Source organism: Channa argus, chromosome 12 (assembly GCF_033026475.1).
Source record: "Channa argus isolate prfri chromosome 12, Channa argus male v1.0, whole genome shotgun sequence".
Taxonomy (NCBI): Eukaryota; Metazoa; Chordata; class Actinopteri; order Anabantiformes; family Channidae; genus Channa; species Channa argus.
Window position 1 is genome coordinate 13,627,992 of NC_090208.1, and position 26,249 is coordinate 13,654,240.

General features: G+C 40.4%; 2 protein-coding genes across 4 annotated transcripts; both read right to left on the reverse strand.

The window, feature by feature from the left end:
- Positions 1 to 331: 331 nt before the first annotated feature.
- On the reverse strand, positions 332 to 8,220 carry LOC137138134 (carboxypeptidase Z-like). Of its 3 annotated transcripts, none has more exons than XM_067525088.1 (11): positions 8,036 to 8,220; positions 7,544 to 7,573; positions 6,607 to 6,981; positions 4,508 to 4,729; positions 4,201 to 4,430; positions 3,963 to 4,124; positions 3,683 to 3,841; positions 2,070 to 2,205; positions 1,793 to 1,932; positions 1,542 to 1,641; positions 332 to 937 (listed from the first exon to the last, which is right to left on the reverse strand). In XM_067525088.1, the coding sequence occupies exons 1-11, from the start codon at positions 8,106 to 8,108 to the stop codon at positions 579 to 581; spliced, it is 1,986 nt and encodes a 661-aa protein (XP_067381189.1). In that variant the 5' UTR covers positions 8,109 to 8,220; the 3' UTR covers positions 332 to 578. The 3 variants fall into 3 exon arrangements, with proteins under 3 accessions (XP_067381189.1, XP_067381191.1, XP_067381190.1); XM_067525090.1 differs by having other exon boundaries at positions 4,508 to 4,732; positions 8,036 to 8,211; XM_067525089.1 differs by lacking the exon at positions 7,544 to 7,573 and having other exon boundaries at positions 4,508 to 4,732; positions 8,036 to 8,219.
- A 3,837-nt stretch (positions 8,221 to 12,057) lies between these two features.
- Positions 12,058 to 17,407, reverse strand: LOC137138307 (G-protein coupled receptor 26-like). The gene is made up of 3 exons (XM_067525374.1): positions 15,548 to 17,407; positions 15,332 to 15,445; positions 12,058 to 14,332 (listed from the first exon to the last, which is right to left on the reverse strand). The coding sequence occupies exons 1-3, from the start codon at positions 16,216 to 16,218 to the stop codon at positions 14,095 to 14,097; spliced, it is 1,023 nt and encodes a 340-aa protein (XP_067381475.1). The 5' UTR covers positions 16,219 to 17,407; the 3' UTR covers positions 12,058 to 14,094.
- Positions 17,408 to 26,249: the final 8,842 nt, after the last annotated feature.

A 26,249-nucleotide genomic window follows, 5' to 3' on the forward strand; every position in this document is an offset into this window, starting at 1 on the left:
TACTAGTTCCCAACATAGTGGTTTAGATAAAGTTGGTCACACAAAAAGCTAATTTTCTCCAATAAAAAAAAAAGTATCTCATCAGACCTTTAAAAAGTTTACTTAATTCACATCCAATGTCTTCAAACAGGCATATTAGATTTAATAATAGTTTAATTTCACTACAGTGTACAGAATGAATAGTTGCTCTGCCTTGTAGTAACTTGATGCAGCCTGCCCCCAAGTGGCCACCTGCTTTCATTACCTACCAAACATGAGGTAGGTGATAAAACAGGAGGTTTAGGGGAAGTGAGTTAAGTGAGTTTGGGTGTAACTGAAAGAATTCAAATCATGACAATACAAAAGTTCTTTATTTATGCTGTAAAATTTTTGAAAAATACAAATATAAATCTTTAATTTCTTGTATTTGATGGCAGTTGTATAGTGGAGCAGTTTGATTGAAGTTAAAGCCCACCCTGAAATCTTCACAACTTCATCTGTGGTTTAAAGGTGCTTATGATATGATCTCCAAGCAATTCATGCGTGAAAGCGAACAAGAAGGCCAGAAGAGAAACTTCTTCACTGCTATTCTGAAAGCCCTAATAATGTTTTAGCAGCCATGTGGGGGCAGGTCCACTCGGCGAGGCAAAGTAGTTCCACCACCAGGGCTTCTCTGCTCTCTCCTCACGGTTCTGGCTCATATCAGCCATCAGGGTGTAGCGCTCATACTGGTTGTAAGGGTCAAAGCGGTCGTAGGTACCCATGGAGGCGATGGCGTCACCCTCCTCCTGCATGTCAGGCTCTAGCAAAGCTTTCTGCAACACAAAGTCCACTCGGCCCGCCTTGTGCATGCCAGGAGGCAGGTGGACTTTCTTCATAGCTCTGGCATAGCCCGGGGCGGAGGCGATCACGATGTGGATGCCCGGGGTGAGGATGCGCCAGTAGTCCCCATTTTCAGCTGAGCAGGGAAAAGAGGCGTGATTTCATCATTTACAAACCTACGGCTACATTTTTTATAGGAACATGCCACCAATTTATACATGACGAATAGTTTATAGAGAAAGGAGCTGAATGGAGATTGAAAGATTTGGGCATTTTGAAGGAGAGGCTAGTGATGTATTTGTGTTATGTTCGATTAATTGATTGATTTTGCAGGTCATTGCAAACACTATGCACTATAACACTATATCCATTAAAAGTTGGTTTAATTAACCTAATTATGAACATAATGCTTCCATAATTGTTTTTTTTTCCCCCCGGATCTTCCAGTGGCACTTTTTTTAGTTTGTAATAAGTCTGAATGTTGACATGAATGCTAGAATCTCCTGCAGTAATGTGACAAAACAAAACTTTATGGGAAATGTGCACTATACACATTAACATCACCTGGTGGTTGTAATGCAGTCAGCACTCTAATAGGTCTACATAGCAAAATAAAAAAAGACTGCTTTAACAGCGCATAATTACTAATATTATGTTGGCTTGATAACATGAACATGGAGAAAGAAGCAAACTTAACATCACACTGTAATGTAATAGACTGTAAAACAGAAACTAGTTACCAGTGGTAATATCGTGGCGTATGCCTCTGACTGATATCCGTGCACCTTTAATTCCATTTCCCTCTTCATCTTTGACAATGCCTTTGATACCTCGATGAACCTGAGGGACAACACGAGATAGCAAAAGGTAATTGCCAAACAAAGAGACATATAATAGGTTCATGCTGGAGTGTATGGTACATCAATGCACCAAAGTGAGACCATGCAAAAAGAAAAAAGAAAACAGCTAAATATGGAGGAATGTTACTCACTGCCTCCATAAATTTGATCAAAGCCTCCTGGTTTTCATGCCAGGTGGTCAGCAGATCTTCTTCAGGGGGGAATTTATCACAACCCAGCTCCACAGTGATTTCGAAACAGTTGGTGTGAAGATAGTTGAAGTCTTGCATACCTGAAGAAAGACAAAACAAACCATGGGAACCTTGGCCTTTCTCCTCCAGCTCCTGCTGACATACCTGGTCTTCCACTGCCATCATCTGATATTTCAATAACATAGTTTGAGGAATGTTTGACACTCGTTTTCCTCACCTCCTGAAAAGCTGGACCACTGTGCTCCATTGATGATTCCTTTCTGACTAAGCGTTCGAGACGATCCACAGCGTGCGTTTTCATTGGACATTGTCTCATGGGCGTTTGCGTAGGTTCTTGCAAGTAGTTTGAAAACCTATGAAATGCAAAACCAGTGCATTAATTTTCTCTTCATAAGGTTAATTTTAGATGAGAGGTGGAACATGAATTTAAGTCACACACACACTCTGTTGGTTCTTGTCACATATTTGAAATGCAACTAATGTTTTGTTTGGGCAAAGCATTGTGAAACCAAAATAGAAATATATCTTTTTATAACTTATGCCCTTTTGACTTGGTGAGAAAAGGGATGGATACAGTGGTGCTAGAAAGTTTGTGAACCCTTTAGAAGTTTCTCTATTTCTGCATAAATATGACTAAAAATAAAATGAGATTAAGGTAAGCCAATTTAAAAATGAAACATATATTAAACTTATTCATATCTTTATGGTGGAATAATATCCAGTCTTATGGACCCCTGGGATGACAAACCTGTTTGAAGAGCGATTAGAGGTGTTTCAATCAATGGGTTGATAATTAGTTGTGAGTCTGGTCCTACCCTATTTACTGAAGAAACATCTGGGTTTTCATTATGGCTGCACAATATTTTGTCTCAGCATCATCATTGCAATGTGCACATGTGCTACATTCACACCACAGGACATGCTGTGTCTAGTGAGGCAAATTAATTAAAACACACCATGTTATGCATTTGGTTCTGCCCATTTGCAATGACTAATCTATGAGGTAAATCTGTCTAACATGCCACTTTTAGGGAGTAGTTGTTAGTCACATGTAGGCTCCAGATGCACAGCGAACCATCACTCACAGTCTCACATTCTTTACCATTTCAAAACAAATTCAGTTATTAATATATGTAATAATTTTAGCAACAGAAACAACACAACGTTGACAAAAAATGATTATGCTGTCGACAGTACTTTTACTGCGAGTTATTGGGTGTATCAGAGTCTATTCTAGCTGTCATTTGGTGAGAGGTGGTGTACACTCTGGACAGGTCAATAGTCTATGTCAGGGCCAGCACAGAAAGACATGCACAGACAGAAAACCATTCACACTCACATTCACACCTACAGACAATTCAGAGTCACCAATTAACCTAAGAATCATGTTTTTTGGTAGTTGGGCGGAAAGTGGAATACCTGGAGGAAATCCATGCAAGCGCCGGGAGAATGTGTAAACATACTTAATTATGTTTCCTAAACAAATTATTATTTATTTCCATATCGCATCTTGTTGTTCTTAATTTTTTATCTACAAATACAACTTAGAACAAAAATGTAGTACACAATACTCATACATAAGAGAGAATTGAGTGTTTAGCTCCATATAAATAGGAAAATGTGCGTGTTGCACAACCACAAAAGTAAACCAAAATTTTCTATTCATATAATTGGGTTCCTTTTATCTAGTTCTTGCATGAAAATCTGATCATCTTTTAGGTTGTATTTATGTAGAAGTAGAGAAAACCTTAAAGGGATCGCAAACTTTCAATTGCCATTTTAAATAAACATGTGTCTTTTGTAGAGACGCATTTGTCGGAGCCTGTTCACCTGATCATCAGGCGTCGGGGACAGCAAGTTGCGTTCCAGCGGGTGTTTGGACAGATCGTAAGGGTAAGACACCACCAGGTCCCCGCCATGGAAGTTAGCGCTGAGCACGAACGGGATGGATCTAATCCATTTCATGACAGCATACGTTTCTGGTGCCACCTGGATGACGACAATTTAACTTATCCAGACCGTGTAATGACACAAATCTACAATTCCACCTAGTACAATAGAAAATACCACTCACTAACAAACAACATACAGATAAGGATCCATACTGTACCTTACCAAACCAGTAATAGTCTGGGATTGGGATGTGGTCGGTGCGGAAACCCTTTTGTCTGCGTCGGTTGTAAACAATGGAAGTCAAATCAGGGAAGTTTCTGTTCAGGTCGATGTTTTGGGCATTGGTTCGACCAATGTTCCAAGTCTCATATCTCTGACCCTGAGGAAATGAACCATGAAAATTATTCTACAACAAGTCCAAATGTTTGGTTGTCCATCAGTGTGATCAAACTCACCTCCTCCTCTTCACCATAGTTATTGTCCTGCACTCCTAAGGCAGCCACCTCGTACCCATCCGGGTTCATCGAGGGCAGAATGTGGATGCGGGTGGTGTTGACAAGGGTCTGGATGCGCTCATCACCCAGCTGATACTCTGAGCACAGGTACTGAGCCAAGTAGATGAGCAGCTGGCGGCCCAGGACTTCATTTCCATGCATGTTGCCGACATACTTCACCTCTGGCTCGACTGCAGAGCATCACATTTACAGTAAGTCTAACTTTGCTGATAATGAAAAAGGTTGCAGACACACAAGTTTTACTCACGAAGCTCGTGTTGGCCAGGATTGTTTGAGAACTCGATCACAAGCAGCTCCCTGCCCTCCATGCTGCGACCGATGCTGTATGTTCTAGCTATGTCTGAGCATTGTTCCTCGGTTTTCTTCAAGATGGTGATCATCTCAGCATTGGAGTGATAGGTAAAGTGCATTGTGTTAGCGGGCTCAGGAGGAAGAATCTCAAAGCTGCCATCAGCCTCGACATCCTGCTCTGCTGTGAAGAAAAACACAGCATGTCTTATCACTTCTGACCAACGTGCTTTTAGCTGTAGTGGCTGACCACATTACAGACCTCCCAGACAAAAATGTTGTGTCTGTTCTTGTGCCAGGTTATAAAAAGAATGTTTATAGACTCTGGGGATGTGCAGCAGAAACCCCCAAAAAATAAAAAAAATGTTTGGAGAGACCATGGCCTGATGAGCAGGATGAGCTTATTTCAGCAAAAGGGCAAACCACCACATTTATTATGATAGAAGAATAAGAAGCTGTCACTGCTGCTTTAGAAACATGATGTACATGATGAACAGTGTAAAGACTCTTCTTAGTCTTCATTCTTAACAAGAGCTTGTTTGTTTAACTAAACTTCTGTTCAACATGAATCACTCTGCTTGCATTAGTAAATGGAGGCAGAGTTTTAGAGCACTCTTCTCCTTTTTGATGGATCCACAGTAAAAGTCACGCTGGATCTGTTAATTAAGCGATTTACTTTTGCCACTACTAAGCAGTGGGAAAGCGAAAGTGGCAAAAGTGTTAGCAAACAGCAGTATGGTCACACCCAGCAGACATGACGCAACACGAAGTGCAAAATTCACGCCCTTCATCTTCGGCAGAACATTTCTCCATCTTAGCTGTTTAAATGATCTGCGCTGTTCACAAGCCACATGCTAATTCTATCTGCCTTTTGTTCTTTAGCAGGTAATGTACAGTGGGTTTATCAGAGCTTTGTTGTTGTCAACAGCAGCTCGCTCCAGATTGAAGCACTGGCCATGGGCCTCAAAACCAAAACAATGAGCTCAAAGACACTAAAATGCTCTGAGAAGACCTGCAGAGATAAGTGACTGCTGCCTACTGTATGAGTTTGTCCTTTTACTTTACTGTTCTACAGTGAGAAATCTTATTTGAGGTGATGAGTTCAAAGTAACTCAAAATGCAAAAATACAGCAACACATCAGCTAAGTTTAATATTGTATAAGCTGGTTATTTTCAAAATATATCAATCCATCTTTAGGCCAATGAAAACACCTGTCACAGAACCTCTGAAAGCTATGGTGACATTTTCATTACTACAGTAGTTTGGTATGAAAAAACTGCAAATTCAAGAAGCTGGAATCAGAAAATGTTTGGCGTTTTGATAGAAAGACAATTGCTTAACTGACTTGTTCCCAGTTACCTCGCACCATTTGGTTTAAAACTATGACTACTTTGCTACATATGCGGTATATGTACTGCACAGCCACTATGCCAGGGTACAGAACAACATGTTATTTTTCTAGGTTTGTTATACTAGTATTCAAATAAGAAAAAAATGTACAGTATTACTCTGTGGAGAGCTTGGGGTCACATGACAGCAAAGCAGAAACAAGGACAGGAGTTTCAAATTAATATAAACATGGAAATAATTACAGCTTTCAAACATGCAGCCAGACATCTGAACCACATGCTACTTGGCAGAAAAAAAGGTTTGAAGGTCCATTAAAACTGAGCCACATTATAGCCTCATTTCATAGGTCCACGTGTGATGCTGATGAGAATCCACTTTTATGAAGTTTGGAAAATCGTTTTTTTACTTTGAGTGTTTACAAGCTGTGTCGGCGTTTGTCTTTCTGCAGTTCATGGTGGCGCTGTTAAAATAGCAAAAAAATGAAAAAAACTGAAAATCACCAAAGGATTAAGTGTAAGTGAGAGTTTATGTGGAGGGAATAAGGCGTTTCTCTCTGAGATGAGACCCATGAACATGTGTGCTAACCAGATGCCTGCAGACAATGAAATTAGTTGGAAGTGTTCATGCATATTTCTTTCAAATGCAAACATAAGAGGTCTAAGCCAAACTTACCAAGGATGAACTAGGTCATAACCACCATTTCTCACCTTTGAGGCCCTCCAGTGGGTCATAACAACCCTCCAGGTCACTGACGAAAAAGCGATCGCAGTCCATGAAGTATGGCCAGGCCATATCTATCGCCTCAAAGGCGTGGCTGCACTTTTTGTGCACAGCCTCGCAGGTGGTGCGACAGGGCTTCATCACCTTCTCCTTCTCGCAGCGCGGGGCCAGCACGGAGCAGCCCAGCATGCGGATTTCAGGGTTGCACTCTCCGCCGAGCAGGGATTCAATCACGCTTATGAGAAGGTACTCAGCTCCGGCCTCGGCTTCTTCGCGAGTCTTGTGGCCGATGATGTTGGGGAACATGGTCTGCGTGTAGGCCATGTCGTCGCAATAGGACAGCAGGACGTCGGTGCATTTGGCTGAAGTGACAGGATATGTTTTTTAATCAAAGCATAACTCAGATTGATCGGTAGAAGCATGAAAAGGTGCAAAAAACACGACGGATCACTTATTAGCAACAGCCAATATTAATCTTAACTCATTCAGGGCACCAGGACTTGTCTCCATCTGCCTCCTCAAATATTTCTATTATCTCTGGAAATTAGAGTTTGAATATTTCATGGTGCCATGGATCATCTAAAAATACACGATGGTTTTATGGCTCAGGGGCCACATTAAGACTACACCCCGTCTGAGTGATGATCGCATCGTTTTTTGGCTGTTAAAACCACAGAGTAGATCCACAGAGTAGATCCACAGGGATGGGACCTGTCATGGAGGGCGGGGAATGACTTCAGGGTCTGATCTAATCTCACAGAAACAACAAACTGAAAGACATTTTAAGGCTCAAAACTCAAAGGAAAAACACAATTTGCAAACTGGGGCGGATATCCGGTGATCAGCCGCTGCAACAGGAGAAAAGCAGGATGAAAAACAGCTCATGCATGACACAGACCCTCCTTCGAGACAAAGCGTACTTACGTTGCTCTTCCACTGTTGGCTTGCACACTCCTGCAACACACACGAGTATGTTATTAGCGGACACTGTGGCAGACACTAGATGGCAGAGCGGTTTTCCATAAGTGTCTTGCTGTGGCCTAGAAAACACCGATCAATCTCTGCTTCAGCAGCTGTCTGAAATGCCTATCTGTCTGCAAACTACCAATACGTCACACGAGTTTCCACTTTATTAGGATTATAAATCTTAATAGAGAGGTTTTATGCAGAATATTAACACAGTTGCACACGCTAAGGGTCAACTCCTTGATCATTCTGATGCTCGTTTTATAGCTTTAAGATCCTGAAAGTTGCATACAAGCGAGTTCACGCGTTTTATAGAATCTTTGATCCGTTTTTGGATGTGGATTAGTCCAGACATTGCGCATGGAAAGATGTCATGACCACTTTACGCAGCAGGTTCGTACGCACGCGTAAGAATACATGTTAGAATCCCCCAAAGTAGAAAAACGTTACCTCGAAATGCTGGGTCACACCTCAGAGACACACACGAAACAACAAGCAGCGCCTGCAGCAGGATCAGCAGCATGATGCCTATTCTCCGACACTTAAGCTTAGTTTCGATGTGGCACCTCACACACGGAGCCAGAGGGTGTGCGTTTGGGTTTGAACTTCCCAAGTCTGCAGAAATTCCCTCTGAAATCCCCTTACAGCGACTTTATTACACACATTACGGTCGACTATCGGGTTTCAAAAGGATTGAGGTGAAACCGGGACATGAAAATGTCAACTCCGATTCATCGAATAGTTTACGGCAAAATGAATAACAATGAAAAAGGCAGGATTAAGGGATATTTGGCTTTTCTCTCACTTTTAAGTTTAGTGGTTGCTTTTTTGTTCCAGGAAGTCAAAAACTAAACCCAGAGTCTAATGCATTATACATGCATTAGACTCTGGATTAAATTTATTTAAAGTTACATTAATTTACTCCAATGGCCCATTCTCAATGTGCTTAATTAAAATCTTTATAAATAATTTGAGTTGCATCTGCAGAAACTGAACTGTACTCATTTCAGTATAACTGCCCCCTCATTTTTTAAATGTGCCAGAGAAGCCACAGCTGCATCTACAAGGACACTTCAACTTGATGACCCCCAAAATGGAAATACTTTACATATCAGCACAGACCAAAACAGCACAAGGTGCAGAAAATCTAAGTTTACGTTTGTTTCTCATTTTACAGTTGCAGTCAGAAATCTGTAGGATTTTAAAACTGACTTCTTCACATATGCATTTTTTTAAAAGTGGTACTCACAAGGAGACACAAATGCCACAAACATGCTGTCTAAGGTGCCCCTCAGTGGAGTAAATGGGATGAAGTGCCCCTTTAGGTGCCCTTGCAGTAAAGGAAACTCAATGAAGTGCTTTCTGTGGTGCCTCCACCAGAGCGACAGTACAATGCCCTTCTCCTCCACCTCAGACAGCCTCATTCCACCTCTAACATCACTACAGGATGAAAGGACATAACTGGTTATCATGCCGGGATTGTTAACATTTGATCTGTAAAGATCTAAGCATTTAGCTACCAGAGCTCTCTGAGGTCTGATCACCAACGTAGATCAGAATTTGGGCAAAATATAAGCAGCTTGACAGTGGCTGAGGGGTGGGATGTACTGACAGTAACACTGACTGTGATAGGCTCACACACATGTAACGTACCTTTCTTTAAATCCTAACTTGCTTCTTAATGGAACAATTATCGACAAAGTTACTAACAACACCCTCAATATTTCACTTTGCCACCTGATCTGATTTCTGTCAACTGACCTATTAAGTGAACACCTCTGCATCATTATTTCACATCCTGGTAGCTATTCTTACACTTTACATTTCATCACGGAGAACATCATGGTGCACATTCTGTCATGGCAAACCACATTTTCGAAGTGAGCTTGTTTTACACATTCATCTAATTATAGGGTCTTCAAGCAGAGCCGATTTAAATTAGCATAATGTGAAGCATGATCATTCATCATGCAGGCAGTTGCAGGACCCCTGTGTTCAAGACTGGATGGAGTCTCATGAGAGCGAGCACAGCTCTCTGGCTGTAATGTGGAGCAATTCCAGATTGCTTCACGTTGGAGTAAAAGAAGAAATATGACTGTGTTCCTCAATGAAATCAAGGATATGAATTATATCATACTATACATGGTCATTTTTAATGCAGGTTATTCTGTAGCCCAGAAAACCCAGTGGACATGAAGGTATCTGGGGGGGAGATGTATGGTCAAACACAAACAGGACTGTAATGTATTTTTTGTTTTTTGTTTTTGTCAATAAAAAACTAGTTATAGGAATGAACTTTAACCTAAAAGGACGGTTTTACAGAACAACTGCATGGTAGTTTACCAAATGTGCTAGAAAGTGGGGTTGGAGGCTAACAGCCTGCTCTTCCCGACCACACATTGAAGTGTCTCGGATCTCGACGTGGACCAAAATAAAAAAGATAGTTGCTTGAAATTCCTGGAACATTGCAATAGTACTGTATGAAATTAAGTCCAGCATGTTTTTCTATGATTTTCTATAGTTATTTATGGGTTGTAGGTGAACATTCTTGACTTTGTTGATCCCATGATTATTTCGCTAGCACCACCGTGAGGCTGACATTTGCAGTGCTGAGTAAAATGTCTCCACGAGTGTTGAAATTTGGAAGCGACTCCATGCACCTCTCAGGATGAATTCTAATAACTTCGGTGACTCCCTGACTTTTCATCTAGTGTTTGAAATGTCAGCTTTGGTTTTGGATTATGACCAAACTAATGAAATTCCCATCAGCCTCAGCTGCTCTGTGTTGAGTAACATGTTAAACTAAACACATGCTTCACATCAGCATGTTTGCATGCTGATATTAGCATTTAGGTCCAAGCACTGCTCACGGAGCTGATAGGCTTTAGATTTATTTACACTTTTTTGTTTAACTTTTTTTCTCATATTTGTATTTTCACTGTAACTGTCACTGTAACCCTTCTTCTTCCTCATTAACAAAAATAATTTTTCAGTTGTTACCCACAATGCCTTTTAGTGGAAAACCTTGAATTCTGCATGGGCTTAACTATACATTTATACTCAAAATATAATAAAATAGAAAGAGTGTGTTGAAACATTTCTCAGGAAGCTTGAGATAACTACTTAACAACTTTCCATGTGAGCAATTTTAATTACCACTTTCTTCCTTATGTGTTAGTAGCGGTTGAATGGGCAAAAACAAAAGAGATTCCTTCACTTAATGCTGCAAATAATTACAGTTGTTCTGTCTTCATTCATCAGATTAAGGTAGAGACATTACTGGGTCAGAATAAATCAGAATCACAAATCAGCCAAGTTATCTCTGACCTGTGTCTTTAATAATACTTGGCACTAATGCTGCTGCAACTCAGGTTGTTCATGTTTTATTCCACATATTATCTACAATATAATTAGGATCACAAGGCTGATGGATGCAAAATAATGCAGAAATGGATGAGTGGTAAACGAGGATCCAAAAGATTAGTATTTGTCAGGGAATAATTAATTTATAATGAAGTTTCCTTTCAAGTATACTTGCATCCATCAATTCCACATATTGAATATTGCCTAAATGCTTCCATAAGCCTTATCTAATGATTTAATGCCCTACTATTTGCCGTTTATTGTCGTGCAGACTTTTAACTTCACTGCTTGAATTGAATTTACAAACTTTTAAATCAAATCAAAGGGCATTATTCTGATTCAATGGCATTAATGTGAAAACATTAATATTTCTAATAGCTTCATGAGTGGCAGCTTTTATTGCACATTTTCCACTAATAGTTAATCACACAGCAAGTGGCTCAAAGGAGGGAGAATACATGTGCGTAAAATACATCCAATAGTTTCTTTTTTGAATAATAAAGCAGCTATTTGCCCGAAAAAGTCACAAATTCAAATCTGGCACAAACAGAAAACAGTGTGTTTGAAAGCACTTTAAAAGTGTTCCTGTGCTACATCACGTTGCCCCTCTTTAGCAAATATGGTCCCTGTACAGTCTAAAATATATAACATCGTGTAAATATCCATAGAAACATTGTCTCCCATCAACTGGCAAAATAAAACAAAGTTATACAAATACATTTCAGTTAAAAGTGGGCTGGTACAGTCACATATAAATGCAAACTTCAAAGGATAAGTCTGGTGATATTGTGTTTTCTGGTGAGGTTTGAATGTTTGTATTTGCCATTTTCTTTCCTCAAGTGCAGAGCATAAGGATATTTTATTATTTGCGACAGACAACAAACCTGACATAGAGTGGTTTGTAGTGTGAGTAGAGAAGTTGAAGTTTCCTCTAGTAAATGGTGTCTCTTTCACGTATTTAAAACAAGCCTGTCATCTGTCGTGATTTCATTTTTCACATAAACCCTAATTCACTCCATCCCCTCCTCCTCAACTTGTGACTGGTTTATTGCACAAAAAGTTGGATTTATTTATATAAAATTATGCATTGGCCTAAAAACAAAAAAATATAAAGGATATGTTGATATTTAATTTAAATGAAACACCACAAGTACATTGACACTGGACAAAGCCTCCCTAAAATGTTCCCAGACCTCAGAGACCTCAAAAAACCTCAGTGTTATTCTAATCCTAACCAAAGTGCTTTTGTTGCTCAAACCTAACCACACACAGGATGGTGGAGTCAAACACAAGTCTATGGTGTGACACCAACAACAACAACCACCTTCTTGTGAGATGCTTTCCATTATTAAATGTAACGTTTCATTTATTCAAAAAATATGTTGCATCAGAACTCAATTATCGATTACGTGATCACATTTGCTTTACAATTTACTTTTAAAGGAATGTTATTTATAGGATAAAGGTCTGGAACCTGGTAAAATGGTCATTATTTATTTAAACTAAGAAATTAATTTGGTAACATGGGGGGTTTAGGGATTTGTCACACAAAATCTGTGAACCACTCTAAGGTACCATTGTCAGTCTCTCATATAAGGAGCATAACTACGAACTAATGGGGCCCTACTCAGCTCAATAGCTCCCAGCATACACACATTATACTAATCTGGTTACGTTTAGGAAAATGTTGTTGTTTTGATACAAATAACAACTTACTAAAGTAACAATATTGGATTAAAACAAAAGAAAAAAAACACTTATTATTTCTGTGTGTTGTTTCTCCAGCCATCACCCCTGACCTGAAATCATCCACATCATCTGACTTTTGCTCCTATTACAATGACTTTATAATTACTACAGCCACTAAAGGTCATGTAATTATAGCACACGTTGATAAAATTCACCTTCTGGCCAGATGTTAGGTGCAGTTTGCCATTTGTGGACCATAATTAGGGGAGTGATAACAACTGATAACAGCCATTTGATGAGATAATTACAATCAAAATGGTAGTTCCTCTGGGCCTATAACTCTTTGGAACATGAGTAGTTTAGTTTTTCAGTGAAACCTACACACACAGTGCAACAAACTTGTATCAGTCCACATCTAAAAATAGTTTCACCAAAGTGCACTTTTTAGCAGCTTTTGCTTTGTGCGAGTGTTTTAGAAAATGGCATTTTTAAAGCCTTAGTTTGGGCTGAGAGGCTTTAGAGAGATGGAAAAACACACTATAGATTTTTTTTTTTACATGACACTCACTGACAATAACAAAAACACAGAATATCACCAGCCTTATCCCTTATTAACAGGGGTTAAGTGTTATTTGCCTTTGGCTCCTGTAACCATAATAGTTCTGAGAGAATTAGACAAAGTGCATCAATATTCAGCGGCTGACGTGACACCTCATAGTAGTCTAACACGGTCAATACAGAACATGGCAGTAATGTGCAGCAGCTGAGTCTCCACATCTACAGGAAGAGTCCGTCCATTCAATGCAGGTACATTATCCAGGCACAGGAACAACAGAGCATATGCTTCTTTTCACATCTTCACTCCACTGCCTATCGACCATCAGAGTCTGTCCCCGTGTTTTGTGAGAGGTTACTACATGTGGTTTTACCGAAAATCATTACAAAGTGGTTGGTACAACACAAAAGGCCACTTCATACATGTCTCTCGAAGTGAAATCGTCTCCGTCTCCAGCAGTGTGATCTTTTGGTGGGAGATTAATCTGAACCGTGACTTTTTCAGTGAAATTGATTTGTTTGATCTGTGTGGTTTTGTTTGTTTTGCTGCCACCGACAAATCAGAGACTCCTTCGTCTTTACCGTCTGAAGCCATGGTCTCCACATTGTCCCCCATCACTTCCTGTCTTCCTCCTCTTCATCCTAAACTCTTCACCTTTTCATCCACCCCCTCATCACTGTCTTTTCGTTCTTCTCCACCCACTTTCTTCCGTATTTTTGCTCCGTCTTCGCCCCCCCCACCCACAATCTGTCCCCTCTACTTACTCTCTTTTCCATTCCTAACAATACCCTGTCCTCTCTGTCTCGCTCCTCATTCTTTTCCTCCACCCACCTTCTTCTTCCAAGAGGCAACCTTTATTTTTGGCCTGCGGTGCTTATCTGTCATGTTCGTACATTCGCCATTAGCTGATCCTCTGGAGACAATAGTCGTTCTCTGTGTCTAAAGAGCTGTTGTGGCCAGATGAGGGGTACAGGTCACGGCGGAGCAGCCTGTTCACAACAGTCACCAGAACTTTTTTGTACTGCTGACGTAGGAGGGAGTAGGCGAAGGGGTCGGACGCAGCTTTGCTGTATGTCAGGCACTTACTGATGATTCCCCAGTGGCGGTTGATGTCCACAAAAGGTAGAAGTTCAGCCAACCTGAAGGAGCGGTAGCAGAAACATGACTCAACAAAGTACAAATTAGTCCAAGTTGTTCTTTTTTCAAAGGTTATTGTCGTGACACTTTTGTGGATTTTGTGAAAATCAGTGGCCCAGTGACATCAAGTTTATTTGTTAAAAAATACAAAGTTTTTATGATGAAAACTGTGGGTAACGAGAACATAAAATGCCTAACGAAAACAAGCCAGAGAACGTGGAATACAATGACGTAGTCAAATTTTTCATGCACTTTCCTTTCAAATCACAACATGGAAAAACACAGTGACACAATGTCATTTTAAAAAAAACTATATTTTATGTAGACATGTTTCACCTTCTATAGATTAACAATGGATCGGAATAAAGTGCATATATTCCCTAATATACATATTCTAGTTTGTCAGACTTGTTCAGTGGGCATTATTGTCAATTACTTAGTCACACTTTCCCTGCTAACATCTCTTCCCTTTTCCCCCTCGTATGTGCGCACACCACACATATCACACCGGTGGATCATCAGCACCACATTCGGTTCGCCAGTGTTTTGTGGGCCCCTGCAGCATTTCCTCTATTCTCTGGGAGCTGCTTTTTGTTGTCTGTGCTGTATTTATTGTCCAACAGGATTTTATTTGCATTTCAGTGGAAGCAGGAGAATAGGGCACCTGTTTATAGTGCAGTACAGGCAACTAATGAGCCATCTCCTGGCTCACAGATATGATAATTACTCAAAGTGTCTGGTTAAAATAAGCAGTGTGGTATCGGATAAACACACCTTGTGACGTGCTGGTGCACTTCAGGTGTTCAAATTGTCTCTGATTTAATTTCACAGAACTACATCTCTACAGTCTGTTTGCAGTGATGAGCTTATATGCTCCTTATAAACTCGTTTTAATCAAAGCAGCTGCTCAGAATGTTTCATTATAAAAGGGGTCATTTCATTTTAGGGTGGAGCCGTTTTATAGTGGCATTATTGATTTCTGTGTTACTAATTCCACTTACCTCGTAATGACATAAGGGGCAAAGCAGATGATGAATGAGCCGATGAAGATGCTGATCTTCTTTGTGGCTCTCTGCTTTCTTCTCTTCTGCTCGGCCAAACATCTCTGTTTCACGCTGGAAACAACAAAGGGCGTTTAGTGCTTTTCCTAAGATTGTTAAATTGTTATGACTGTGAGAAAGCATGTCTATAAACGAGGAGTGCATTAAATTAACTACCTTGGGTGAATGTCTACCAGCAGGAAAAGAGTCTGCATGGTGATGATATCAATCCTCTTGCAGTGAAACCTGGCGACTTTCAACACCTTCAGGTAGGTGAAACACAAGATGAGCAGGGAGAGCATGAAACTAGTGGCGTGGAAAACCACAGTGAAGACTGTAAACTTAATCCTGTCGCTGCCTTCCTCGCTCGGCTGCAAGGTGCAGGAGGCGTACACGTCACTGTAATCGACCCAGGAGAAGAGCAGCGCCGTCAGGGAGAAGGTGAAGGAGTGGAGCCAGGAGTAGAACACCATGATCAGCGCGTCCTTGTAGCGCATCTTGGTGGAGTAACTCAGCGGGAAGACCACCGCTATCCACCGGTCTATGCTGAGGGCTGCCATGCTCAACATGGTGTTTGCGGTGAGAAAAGTCTCCAGAAAGCTCACCGTGTGGCACGCGCAGTCCCCGAAAGGCTGCTGCTTCCTGATGATCCCCACCAAAGTGGCCGGCATGTTTAAAACCGTGATGAGTATGTTGCAGAAGGACAAGTTCATGGTGAAGACACCGGGCACCTGTCGGCGTATCTCGGTGCTGTGGACGAAGCATAGCAGCACCAACAAGTTGGACAACAGCGAGACGACCGCGACTACGACGATGAACAAAGCGAAAATAATTTCAGCAAAGTCCATGTCTTATTCCAGACGGTCCACTCTCGGGTTACCTGGACCTGTTGTCGATGGGAAACACTTAACATCAACCATGCTCACCCGTCTCTCATCTGTCCAGCTGCGTAATTTCAATGAAACCCTCGTGCGTCCCCGCGCCGCCGTCCTCTCCAACTTCCAGGAGCGCTGTCCAGCGTGCTGAACCGGGCCGCCGCCACCATCGCTCCTCAGACTCACCGATGACTCCCCATTATCACAAGTGCAGCTCTGCAAGTGAAGCGCGGAGCGTGTGTGGCGCTTTGTGTAGACCGTTCAACCCGCGTGCGGGCGGCCCACGCATCTGTCAGAGGACTGAGCAGCAGCACGACAGAATGAATTATCACGGAGAAACGGAGATCACGGCCACATGCATGGGGACGATTTGTCCTCGTCACAAAAACACCCAAAGCCACAAATTATTTCCCACACATTGGACTATTTCTGTTAAGAGTTCCCATCTGGCCACCCGTGTTTTTTAGTTCCTTGCGCAAAGTTGCGCTCAGACACAAATCAGTCATCCCGCAGGAGTTATTCACGCGCGAGTTTTTCCTGTCGTCCGCATTGATCACGCCTGGTTCGAATCAATGTGGATCTGGAGGCAAAGGGCGCAGAGAAATCCAGGGATGTGATCCTGGATAATTGGAGACGCGTCTGCCAAATGGCACCAGGTGCACACACGCGCAGAAGACGCACGGGGGCAAATAGATCCTCTTCCTCAAATGAATTATTTATAGCCCCATACCTACAGTAGATGTGTGTGAGTATTATAACTTGTATCTGGGCTGCAAACATATATAACAGGACCCCAATTTATACAATGCTGCTGTTAGAATATGATCTTTACTAACATTTGGGATTAAAATTAATTTGAAGATTTAAGATTCATGAACACCACGTCCACCAATTGTTAAAAAAATAGCTGTACACTGAACATTGCCACTGCCAACTAAAAGCCCTACCATTTTTAGTATTCACCCTTTGTTGAGAAATTAATTCACATAACAAGGTGTTGAAACCAGCCACCTACAATTTTTTTTTTCTAAAGTGCAATAAGAGAAAAAGGGAGTCACATTCCAGTAGTTCATAGTTTGTGAAATATGAGGTCCCCTAGACATTTAAGCCAGTGGTTTAGTGTTGAACCTTGTGGAGAGATTTTCCAACAGAGGAAAGGGAGCTGCAAAAAAAAACAACAAATTTCCACAAACAAAAAAATCACACAATATGACATATGCAGCAATTACTCAGCCCAAGTGCAAGTAATCCATTAATAAATCCCCACCGAGTGTGAAGCCATATTTTAAAATGTTACGTTTTTATTGATGATTGAAATTTGGTCCTGAAGCTTTTGAAAGTTTTCCTAAAAGCCATGTGGTCTAACAATCAATCTTGGTAGGTATGAAACTGCTCCTATTAATAGCATGGAACTGATAATATATCAATAAATTATTTATTCATCATTAATAAAGCAGGGACCATGAGCCTCGTTAGAAAGTTGAGCCAAAAGCCATGAAATTATGTCATAAACACCAGCCTGATTGCTTTGAAACCTGGAAATCCAAAGCTTATTCTTATGAAAACTGGTCTTTGAGGCATATAATTTATGAAAAAAGCTTCTTGTTACTATTTTACAGGGATTTTCTTATATGTTATAGAGGTATAGAGAAAAAAGGAAGCTCTAGGACATTATAACATCACAACATGTGATAATCCTGTGTATAAAACATTAAGCATTAAAGTGGTGCTCAGACCCAAGTGGAGTAACATGGTGTAGCCAGCAACAGAAGCACACTTCAGCAATGGTTGTGCTTGTTTACTGAGTCATGTCCAGTTCTGGAGAAGCCTGTGTGGACAGTGACTCACTGGGGTCAGATGCAGCTTACAGGGGTTTGTATGTCTTTTTTCATTTTCATTTGCTTCTACCTCCTGCTTGTTAGGAGGCTTTCTACCTGTTTCCCCGTTTCCTCCAATTACTGCAAGTCGCCTTTTTATTTAAAGACTGAAACAGTATCAGAGATTTGACTTCGCTCGGGGCTGCTGCCTTGCTCCTTTAGCCACCATGGTGTTGATGAGTATTTAGAGTTGCTATGTGAGTCATCACTGAGTGTAGTTTAGGGAAACCCTGATTTGAGACATCTCCTAAAGCATCACAATCGGAGCAGCTGACGAGAGAGAGTGTGTTCCTAGGTGTGTGTTTTGCTGTGCAAGTGTTTGTTCGTGCACAGGGAGTCAGAAAGCCAGAAGGACAAAGCCACGGTGGGTGATGTCAGTCCCCTACAGACAGGCGATCAAATCCCTGGGAGAAAGCTACAGCTGGGCTCACGGAGGAAAAGTGCAAAGCTATTTATAGGCCTGATGGGATGTCACCTCCACTATAACTCCCAGAGACATGTATTACCTAACCGAGGTATCAGAGCAAAGCACCGAACACAGCTTTCCAGCCACAAATGAGATTGCTTTTAGAGCATGCTTTTATGTGAGTTGAGTAATCAGCCACTGCTGTTTGAGGCATCCTCCAAAATGCCCGAAGGACCTGTAGCAGTTGAACACACATGCATTCATACACAATGCAGATCTGTGGATTGCAAACCAATGTTCTCAGATTTTTTTTTTTTTTTTGAGCCAAACAGACTAGTGCCCAACGCTACGTTTCTCTCTCTCTCTACATCAAACAATAAACTGAAGCGGGTTTAAGTGGAAACGAGCAGAAAAGACATTGAGCTTTGAGCAAAATACACTAAAGTAATGGTGAGTCAGAGTGAGGCACAGAGGTTGAGAAAGGAAGTGGATGGGAGATTTAAAACCCTTGATCCACCAATTCACATTATTTTTACTATCAATTAATCTGTTAATGGTTTAGATCTTAACATTTCAGAAAAAAGCAAAACAATTGCCCAGTTACAAGTTCGCAGAGGCAAAATTTACTTTGATGTCAGAGCCATAATGCAAAAGACAATGATATTTGTTTTTACACTTCGCCATAATTAAACCCTAATACACACATCCGAGCACAACTGACAGCTTGTACCTAAGTCTTAAGCCTGTCACAAGTATTCAGCAGTTTATCTAATGGGATGATCAATGAGGGTAGTAACACTTTCTGTTTGAGCCTCAGTAACTCACTGGTTTTGTGTGTCTGACCTCTTGAAGGTTACTGTGTTAGTCCATCAACAGTTATTTTCAGTAAACTGCATCAAGCCATCACTGAGGTAAAATGTCAAACGTTCTTTCACCTTCTCAAATGTGAGGATTTGCTGCTTATCTCGGATTCATTTAATTGTAAATGGGAAGTCTTTGTAGTTTGAGCTGTTAGATGAACAAAACAAGCATTGTGAACATGTTTTGTTCTCTGGGAAGTTGAGAAAACTACTTATTTTAACAATTTGTCCCATTTTTAAACGTGTGTTACTGTGAACTCAATAACAATAAACAATGACAATAAACCCGGAGCAGTACTCTGTCTGCGACACAATGAATGTTGTCTTTTTGCAGGTAGAGCATGCTGGAAAAGAGCACACACACACACAAACACACACACACAGCAAACTGCATCTTTGTGGCTGCCTCACAACCTCCGTCTTGTAACAAATGACTGCTCAGAAAAGCTTTCAACTTTCCATTCTAACCACCGAGCTTATATAACAGCGTCCGACCTTCATGCAAACAAACATCCTGATCACTTTTAGACAGCAACAGAATGGTGCCACAGAAAAAAGTGTCATCTCAACACAATAATGAACTCTTCTCTCGGGCCATCCAGATACTTGGTATGTCACACGGAGCTTGTTGTTGTGCTGAGCCTTTTTAAATTCACTACCTTTACAGTGTTCCAGGAGCACAGGGCCCTAGAGGACAGGGAGGAAGAGGAGGTGGGATCTCAGGTCGTGCATTAGGTAACTCTGTGATGGGAATGTCTTGTCTCAGAGTTGCAGATCAAGATACAGTAGTGGGTAACACGATGCTTTTGGACAGTGTACTGCTTTCTACCGTGATATCCAACAACTAAAGGGTTCATATGTTAAACGAGGTAATCTGTGTATTTTAGCGAGTCTACGAATTGTGTATCCTTTCAGTAATGCATGTAATCATACACGAAGGTATTTTAAAAATTGTAAGAGACTTTGTTTTGTTTGATTTTTTTTTTATGTAGGATTTAAAGTTATGTTGTTATTAGGTGGGAGACATGACAATAATGCTGATTAATTGTTTGGGTTTATGGCTGATTACTACAGATGGAAGGTAAATTAAATGAAAAAAAAAACACTCAACATAAGACAAATATTTCAGCATGTGATGACGATTAAATTTGATAGATCCAATTAAATTAATCTAACCACTATCTGTCTGGAAGGTGGAATAACACATAAAACTGTATCTGTAATGCTTTCCAAAAAAGCTAAAATTTTTTTTTTTTTAATAAAATGCTAAATTAGCTTAAATGTCTAAAACAGATCTAATTTGGCACGCACTTTGTTATCTCAGGCTTTGTGGTCATCCGTGTTCATACTGTAATTACAGTGTGAGATCGACACATTAGGATTACTTAAACATTGTTTTCACACTAAAAGGTACAACATTTAAACCATCTCCTTTCACTCCAAAGAAAACATACATCCAATCAGTAACTTGTATAATCAGAGTTGTAACATCTGATTTTCTGCAGATGGTCGGTTTTCTGATTTTAGAGATGATATTCAGGACACCAATACATCTGGCACCAAATTATAAATAGATCCTCACATGGATCTGATAATAATCTAGATTCTGTTGGCTCTTTCCAAAATGTAAAAGAGATGATTACGTATTTACAATCAGGTTCACTGGGCAATTCAGACAATCTGCACCACAGCCTGAATCAATTTTCACTGCTACACGGATAATCTTCTATTTATTGTTAATACGTGTATGTGAGTGTCATAAAAAAGAGACACTTTTACTGCTTCTGCCATGGGAGGTTATTTCATGTGCATATAGGACACGAATGAAAAAGCAGCATCTTTGAGGCTATTTACACCAGGGAAAATGCGGGTTGATTACATTTGTTATCTAGTTTTGTTGAGCCAATTTCACTTTTCCCAACTGATGTGTGACTGTGCTCACGCTGATCGTAGGTCAGGTCACAGTATCAGGACAGAAACAAAAACAAGGTTAGAAACAAGGTCAGAAGTCATTAACCTTCAGAGGTTGCTGTGCTCAGACTCGTATTCCAGTGATCCACAATGTGCAGATCAATATCTGATCTTCAGGTTAGTGAGTCTTTCAAAAACAGCCTGCAGTACTGTAGTAGCCCGACTATCAAATACAAAGCCCCACACAAAGTAACATACTACAACGCTCACATATAGACAACATAATGAGGCCATTTCTTTAAAAAGACGTTTTCCACAATTTGTGCCATATTTTGCACTAAATATATCTTACCTTCACCACTGCTGCATGCTGGGAAGTAGCCAGTGAGGATATGGGATGTGGGTTTTTCGTGAATGACAGCTCAGGATTTTGTTTACAGGGTTAGCAGTGCTGTGACAGATGGGCCTCCTCCACACTTCACGGTGCATGACAACATACCTGAAGCTCCACGCAGAAACAAAACGGAGCTCGGAACATCTGCCATACATGTGTCTATTTTCCATGGTATGACCTGTGCTGACAGTTGATGATATTTTCAATGTGTGTGTCATAAAAGACATGAGTCCTATAAATGAGTGAATAAATATTACGCTAAGACCTGTTTGACTCATGTCATATTGAAGGAGGTTATCATGTTGTCTTACTCTTTTTATAGCCAAGTCAATCCCATGCTACATGCTACACTATTCATAAAATGTTTTACCAAACTTTGCATTTCCACCATATTTATAATTTAACACCTTTACAGTACAATCTCCATTCAAGTCTCAAAATACTGACTTATACAGACTGAATAACTGTGCTTAGGATTGTTATGATGATCTCTGTTGTATAGGTTATGAGTAATTTAGAGTCATTATTAGTTATGTCATGTTTTGAAGTCTATGGAGACCCATTCAATCAAACTGTGTTCATAACAGAGAAAGCTGCACACAATACAAATGACTAAAACTCTAAAATGCAAATTGTTTCACAACGCTCCATGATGAATTATGACAGATATTATTTCTAAGTTCAATCAATCAATCAATCAACTTTACTGTCATTTTCTCATGCATACAGCAGTAGTGCAGACAGAAGAAAATTGCGTTTCTCTCTTACTAAAAAAAGACACCAGAAAGACACCATAATAATAATAATAATTAAGAAATAATAAATGAATCAAAGTAAAGATAAAAGATAAATGAATAGATAAAAGTAACAAATTACAGTTTATACAGTAGGTTAAATAATGTATCAATACCTGTGAAGGCCCTTTAAGTCCCATTGTGTTTATAAAGTGGTAACTTTATACAGTACAGTACAAATGTCAATAAAATTTCAAATGCTGAGTTTTAACTACAAATAATTACAAATAATCTTTTTATGATGACATTCATACTTATAGTGTTTATAACTCTCCACCTAAAAACTGTAGTCAAATTTCAAAACGCTTTCAACTGCAGTATGTAAATGAGGTCATTATGAGGTTATTGCTACAGTTACGATCTACAGGATAAAGCATTCAGTTGAAATAATTAAGTGTTTTAAAGGCTTCATTAAGTCTGCCTGGTGTTCCTTCCACAATAAGAGCCTTACGTGGCAAAGAACTTGTGTGATATTGATTTAATCACAGCTTCACTCTGTTCAGGCTCAAACTCAGACCTTTATGGCCTGTGTTTCATTGTGTTTTCCCAGACATCTGACCCACCACTGCTGGTTGGCAAACAAAATGAACATGAAACAGCCTTCGTGAGTAGTGTGCAGCTGCCACAGGTAAAGAAGAAAGACTTGTTGAGTCACGTTCCCATAGCAACATCTCAGTCTGAGATGTTATCGCTCCATCTCTGGCAGCATATGCTCTGGATGTGGATGTAAATGTCATTTACGTGGGGGTTGTTGTTGCCACAAGGAGATTATAAAGCCTCTGCTGCCTTTTTTAAATTACACATTAAAAGAAAGCACACGAAAGCTGTTTGATATCTGTGCATTAAGGTGGAAATGTTAACACCGTGCAGAGACTAAAATGTTGATCAAGATGTGTGCACATATGTGTCATAAGCTTGCAGTGAAATGTCTCATGGGGCTTTGTCATCTCTCTTGTAACCTAACCACCTCTCCCACCCTCCCACATTGCCCCTGTTTTATCAAACCTGAGCAAACAGAATGGTCTAATCCACTCCAGGTGTCCAAAGCTCTCTCAAACCCTTTGTTCACAATGAGCCCCCTTTTAGGAGTGCACAGCAGACAGCAGGGGTGAGGAAGGAGCACACATAGTCTGCTTTGACCCAATGAGGACAGACCTGTTGGGAGTTGAAAGCACTCTTTTAGTGTTTTATTGATGACCCAGTAGGCTATGCCCTGACTATTTATTGATTTCTTCATCAATCCCTTCATATCGTCAAAGACTTTTAAAGCTTTAGAATACATTGCACAGGCGTCCTGGACCCGTTTGCAAAAGATAAGTGCAAAAATATCTCAGTATTGTCAGAAACTGCTGACTGCAGTATTTGATTTGGATTCATAGAGCATTCCTTTGATTTCGACCGCAGGGTTGCAAATACATTGTTGCTGCAGAAGGTGCACGACCACACAGTCAGAGTGTCCAGCGGGCAAACAAGCTATGAAAACTGTCTTTCTTGGCAGCGGTTTCTCTTGTGGAAAGAACAATGCAAGAAAGAGCTGAATGTAACCTGAGTCTGAGTGTAGCAGATTGACAGTGAGCCACAGAGCCTATTGAGCAGACACACTGCATTCATTACCATTAGGCGACAGGAGCGCTTTGAAGCCGTCCGGGGCTCCAGTCGGCAGACAGAGCAGGCCAGCAGGCACGTGACGGAGCATTACAGCTTCTGCAGAAGGCTCATGAAACGCGCAGGCACCATGGTGAAGGAAACACTTTAACCAGCCTTTTACAGGGAAAGCACAATGAGCAGTCCAGCCTTTCAGAAAAAGATGCTGTGCAGACAAATGCTTTCTAAGATGAAAGTCCTGTACCACTAAATATTTAAACTTTTACTTGGTGAATTAGAAGAACAAGACAGTTTGTTTTAGTTTACATAGAAGTAAGTTGTAATAAAAGTATTATTTGTCAAGAATAGTGTCTGCATACAAAAAAATATTTAAAACTTCTGAACTTCTGAATAACATAGACACTGTGTCCTGCAGACTAAAGAGGAGAGGGACCATCCAGTTTGTTATCAGTGGACAGTTGAAAAGCCTGCATCTCTGATGTTATGGGGGTGCATTAGGGCCTAAGGTGTGGGCAGCTTACACATCTGAAAAGAAACCATCAAAGCTGAAAAGTATATAGAGGTTTTTGAGCAACATATGCTCTTTTCCAGACAATGTCTCTTTCAGGGTCTTTCAGATCACATCAACACAATGCCAAACCACATACTGTATCCATCACAACAGCATGGCTTCGCAGGAGAAGAGTCCAGGTGCTGAACTGGCCTGGCTGCAGTCCAGTCGGCACATTATAAAACAAAAAATCCATCATCACAGGCCCAGGACTGTCTAGCAGCTAGAATCCTACATCAGACAGGAATGGGACAACATTCCTCTTCTAGTCCAGCAACTGGTCTCCCCAATTCCCAGACATCAACAGACAGTTGTTAAAAGAAGAGGGGATGCTACACAATGACATGACCCTCTTCCAACTTTGAGATGTGTTGCTGCCATCAAATTCAAAATGAGTGAATATTTTTCATGACATGGTAAAATGTCTCAGTTTCAAAATCTGACATGTTGTTCATGGTCTGTTATGAATAAAATACGGGTTGAAGAGGTTTGCAAATCACTGCATACAGTTTTTATTTACACTTTAATCTTCTTCCCAATTTGTTTGGAATTGGGGTTCTAAAAATAAAAGCATCTACAACATTTAAAACCAACTTTGGATAATTTGTGGTGGAGCTGCTCTATATTGTGTCCTGCATTAGGTGACAAATGTTCTATTTAATTCACTGTACAACTCTGTAAATGATCCATCACTCTGCACAATAATGACCCCATCACTGTCATCCATAACAAAACCCCACAGTCCTCTGCAATTACACTGTACCATTACACCATTATTGTGTGACATAGATGGATTTCATAGGGTGCGTTTTACTAAATGGATTAATGTTCACTGTTATTAATTTCTGCTGTTTGCTGAATACTGTTCGTCTCTAGACTAAGAAATTGGACAAGGTTTTCTTTTGCAAATCAAACATACAATGTTTCAACATCGCAAAACAGCTGTAAATCAATGTCAAATGAACTAAAGCAGCGCCCAGGCCTGGCTGAAAGAAAAGCTATGCTTTATATAAAGAGGGGTTTAGACCTCTGCAAAACCAAAAAAAACGATGACGCAGTGATTAAAATAATAAAATGCTCTAATGGCTGGTCAAATGTGTTACATTACTACCTGCAGCTGTGATGTAACCCAGCATTACAAATTTCAGTGCTAGCAGCTTAGAATTTCACTGAGTTGAGGACAAATTCATTGTCATAAATCTGATTCTGACCTAACCTTTGTCATCTCACCAAAGCAGAGACTACCTCACCTCCACCACCAAACCACCTCACATCCAAACTGCATATGAATAGGCTAATGTCTTTGGACATATTGTTTTATTTGAAAGCCATGGTTCATTCAACTGCCCAACGATTCCTTTATTTAACTCTGCTAGGCCTAATAGTACTACACTGCGAACAGTGAACCCCCCACCTTCCACCCTTCTAAAATGATATACTGCTTCTACCAATAACAAGAGCTAAGTTGAGGCAAGTCACCAAGGTCATCAGGCACCCTCTCAAAAGCTAGGGTTCTATTAAGCTGATCAAAAGTTTTCCAGCATCCCAGAACTACCATCTCACTGATCCATTGCTTCAAGAACTAAAGGTCAGACAGTCCTGATCCT

What these genes read in the sequence shown, in the direction of transcription:
- LOC137138134 (XM_067525090.1), bottom strand. Translation starts at nt 8,108, where the DNA reads ATGCTGCTGATCCTGCTGCAGGCGCTGCTTGTTGTTTCGTGTGTGTCT. An exon ending in CCCACTGGAGGGCCTCAAAG is followed by an intron (nt 4,733 to 6,606) that starts GTGAGAAATGGT and finishes TTTTCTTCACAG; the next exon opens with CAGAGCAGGATGTCGAGGCT. An exon ending in CCCCGACGCCTGATGATCAG is followed by an intron (nt 2,206 to 3,682) that starts GTGAACAGGCTC and finishes TGCATTTCATAG; the next exon opens with GTTTTCAAACTACTTGCAAG.
- LOC137138307 (XM_067525374.1), bottom strand. Translation starts at nt 16,218, where the DNA reads ATGGACTTTGCTGAAATTATTTTCGCTTTGTTCATCGTCGTAGTCGCG. An exon ending in CTGGTAGACATTCACCCAAG is followed by an intron (nt 15,446 to 15,547) that starts GTAGTTAATTTA and finishes TGTTGTTTCCAG; the next exon opens with CGTGAAACAGAGATGTTTGG. An exon ending in GCCCCTTATGTCATTACGAG is followed by an intron (nt 14,333 to 15,331) that starts GTAAGTGGAATT and finishes CCGCTCCTTCAG; the next exon opens with GTTGGCTGAACTTCTACCTT.